Source organism: Habropoda laboriosa, unplaced genomic scaffold (assembly GCF_001263275.1).
Source record: "Habropoda laboriosa isolate 0110345459 unplaced genomic scaffold, ASM126327v1 scaffold486, whole genome shotgun sequence".
NCBI classification, from domain to species: domain Eukaryota; kingdom Metazoa; phylum Arthropoda; class Insecta; order Hymenoptera; family Apidae; genus Habropoda; species Habropoda laboriosa.
The window spans coordinates 880559-883539 of NW_017100724.1; the positions used below are offsets into that span (position 1 = coordinate 880559).

General features: G+C 34.3%; 1 protein-coding gene across 7 annotated transcripts in view; it reads left to right on the forward strand.

Annotated features, from left to right (window-relative positions):
* The window catches only part of LOC108577049 (protein lingerer), a 7695-nt gene extending 5926 nt beyond the window's left edge, over positions 1–1769 (forward strand). For 5 of the 7 annotated variants that reach the window (XM_017940137.1, XM_017940142.1, XM_017940141.1 and 2 more), the window contains exons 12-15: positions 350–559; positions 695–817; positions 906–1181; positions 1259–1769. In XM_017940137.1, coding sequence (XP_017795626.1) covers positions 350–559; positions 695–817; positions 906–1181; positions 1259–1507 — 858 coding nt within the window. In that variant the 3' untranslated portion in view covers positions 1508–1769. The remainder of the gene's footprint in view (positions 1–349; positions 560–694; positions 818–905; positions 1182–1258) is intronic. The other 2 variants (XM_017940140.1, XM_017940143.1) reach the window with 2 other exon arrangements.
* The last annotated feature ends 1212 nt before the right edge of the window (positions 1770–2981 follow it).

Genomic DNA, 2981 nt, shown 5'->3' on the forward strand with positions numbered 1-2981 from the left:
ATATTATGTATTTAAAATTGTATAAAAATACAGAATATAATTTTTAAGTGGTTAAGTTGTACCTTATTTTGGATGTGTTATTGAAAAAAATGGATTTTACTGATGTTTATTGGTATCAAAAATACAAATTTACAATAAGTCAGTAATACTTCAAAAAATTAAAAGTTCATGAATTCTAGATTGAAAAGACTAAAAATAGTTTTAAAAAAGGAGATGGGTACAACCAAACCGCACGTTACCTGTCCTAAACCTAGTACGCGTAGACTTAGATATTAGTTAGCCTTCTCGTATTTGGAGTACACAGTGTATGCATGTAGTTTTGTGTTTGGCCTTCCTGACTAACCTGCAGCCAACTACTGGTTACTATGACGCGGCCTTGGGCTATCAGACAACCGGCCCTGCTACCAGTCTTGGAGGGGGACGAGGAGATGCACTTTCCGGTGTTCAAGGTGTCCAAGGAGTACAGGGTGTACAAGGAGCTTATACCAGTATTAGTGACGCCAGGTTCGCCAGAAACGACAGTAATGCATCACCAGTCCCATCTACGATGTCGCAACAGGTGAGATTTATAAGCATTTAGTAGTATGGTCAGCTTAAAAGTGTTGTTGCGATACTTCGACATTATTTTGATATCTTTGATTGAGCTATCGATTTGCATCAGATACAAACGATTTCTTATTTATAATATTTGCAGACTGCTACACAGCATCAGCAACCAATGATGAATCCTACACTTCCTCCAACATATGCATATTTTGCATATGGCGGTGGAATAATGCCAGGTGGCTTTCAATATGGAACCCCTGCCATTTATCCTGTAAGTTAATTGAATTACAATAGAATCAATTTTTTTTCTAATATATTATAATGAAAATTTGCATTTCGTTTATCAAAATTTACTATAGCAGATAGCTACTGCTGGTAACGCGGGTACAAACAGTGGTGCATATAGTGCTAAACCAGGAAGTTATGGATCTGGATATGGTGCTGGTGCAAGTTACGATGCTTTAGCATCTGCTGGTCCCTCTGCTGAATATAAAGGTGCAGGGAGTAGTTATACCAGTACACAAACTGGTAAAACAGGAACATCCACAGGAAATACTAATACTGGTGGATCATCTGCAACTGATATAAGCGCCACTATGTACGCAAAAAGTCATGTAGCACTTAGTAAAGTGAATGTAGGTATTTTTATAAAATCGATTACATCAGATTTTCCTTTTTAGTGAAAATTAATAATATTTTCATATTATTTTAGTCTTACGACAAACAAACTTTTCACTCAGCAACTCCTCCGCCATTTAGTCTTACTGGCAGTCAAAATGCTGGTTTGCCTGGTGCATATGGAACGCCGCATTTGTTTATCCCAACTATGCCCCATCAATTGCATCAACCACTTCATCAAGATGGTGGTAGCAGTACAGGCCAAAGGTCCAATACAAGTTCCCAAAACAAAGCCCAAGCAAAGCCTGGATACAGTCCTAGTTATTGGACTGGAAGTAATTAAAATGTTTTGGACTGCGTAAGGACAAAGGGAGGGGGAAAAAAGCACCATTTTAGACAAACTACACTTCGCCATTGTGATACACGGTGGTGTGAGATATGGACATTGACACAAATGACATAAAGGACACGAGACAAGACGTTTCTTTCTTTTTTCTTTTTCTTTTTGGTGGAACTAAATGATTATAGTATGACACGAGTTAATGTAAAATGTAAAATGAATCATAAAATGTGGAAGGATTAAGCAATTTTTAAAGATTTTGTGTTTAATGGGGTGGTAATATTTTTTTCATATAAATTTCATACAATAATTAGATAGAAAAACGTTGTACTCATTTTAATTAGCCATATTAATTCCTTTATTCTTATATCTTGAGATATATTATGTTGGATTATAAATATCCTTTAACATGTTATTCTACTTATAATTCTATGTAATTCTTTAACTGTATTAGAAAGTTTGGTGTATACAATGCAATATATATATATATATATATGTGTGTGTGTATGTATATATATATTGCATATATATTGCATATATACAACATATATATATATATATGTTTGTGTGTGTGCTTATGTATAAATATACTTTCTTGAAGTGAAATATAGTATGCAAGAAGATAAAAACAGTCAAATGCAGCATGAAAAAATTGCATAGTTCTTCCAAATGTGAGGCGCACTCGTGCCAAATGAACTTATAGCGTTTAGAAGGTGTAAAATCGTGAAACGCATGATCGTACATATTTGTCAGGGTGAAGGAGGCAAGTAGAATTTATTGTGGTATGTTGAAACGCTATAAAAAAATCAAGATTTATGAGTAGCTCTCGTGTGAAGTACTGGAAAGATGATCTAGAAGAGTAATTGACTGTTAAATTTACTCCCGATCTCCTATCTGTATACTACTGTGCAATTGCGAATATACTGCATCGACTGCAAAGGGTGATAGTTTTTTTGTATGATGTAGGCATCTCGGCTCATTAACATCTAAAGTGCTTCTTTACATGAAAACAAAGCACCCCGTTCGTGATGAAACGTAAAACTATACTACTGTAAATTACAATTATTGTATGTATTTAACCACGGAACATCAGGTATATAAAGTTATAATCATCATAATGTTGTCACTTTTGGTATTTAAAACGAATGTATAATCGCACTAGTTTCGCATTCTTGCGCGCACCCATATATACATATATTTGATTTGGTCGCCTTGCATTTCTTTTAGTTACCAGAATTTATCAACATTATATTTTATTAACAAAAAGCTATTAAACCAAAAAGAAGATACCGTCATGCCATGTTTTCAGAGAATGTTGGTTTCAAAATAAGAATGATACTTATTTAATATATCTTATGTTTATGAAAGCGGCGTTGCAGATTAAACAGTGCCACAAAGTACTAGGAAAAACAAGCAGAATTCAGTAATTTTCTTGTGGTGCCTTGAATAAAATTCAGATAATAGAGTTCAAACATCT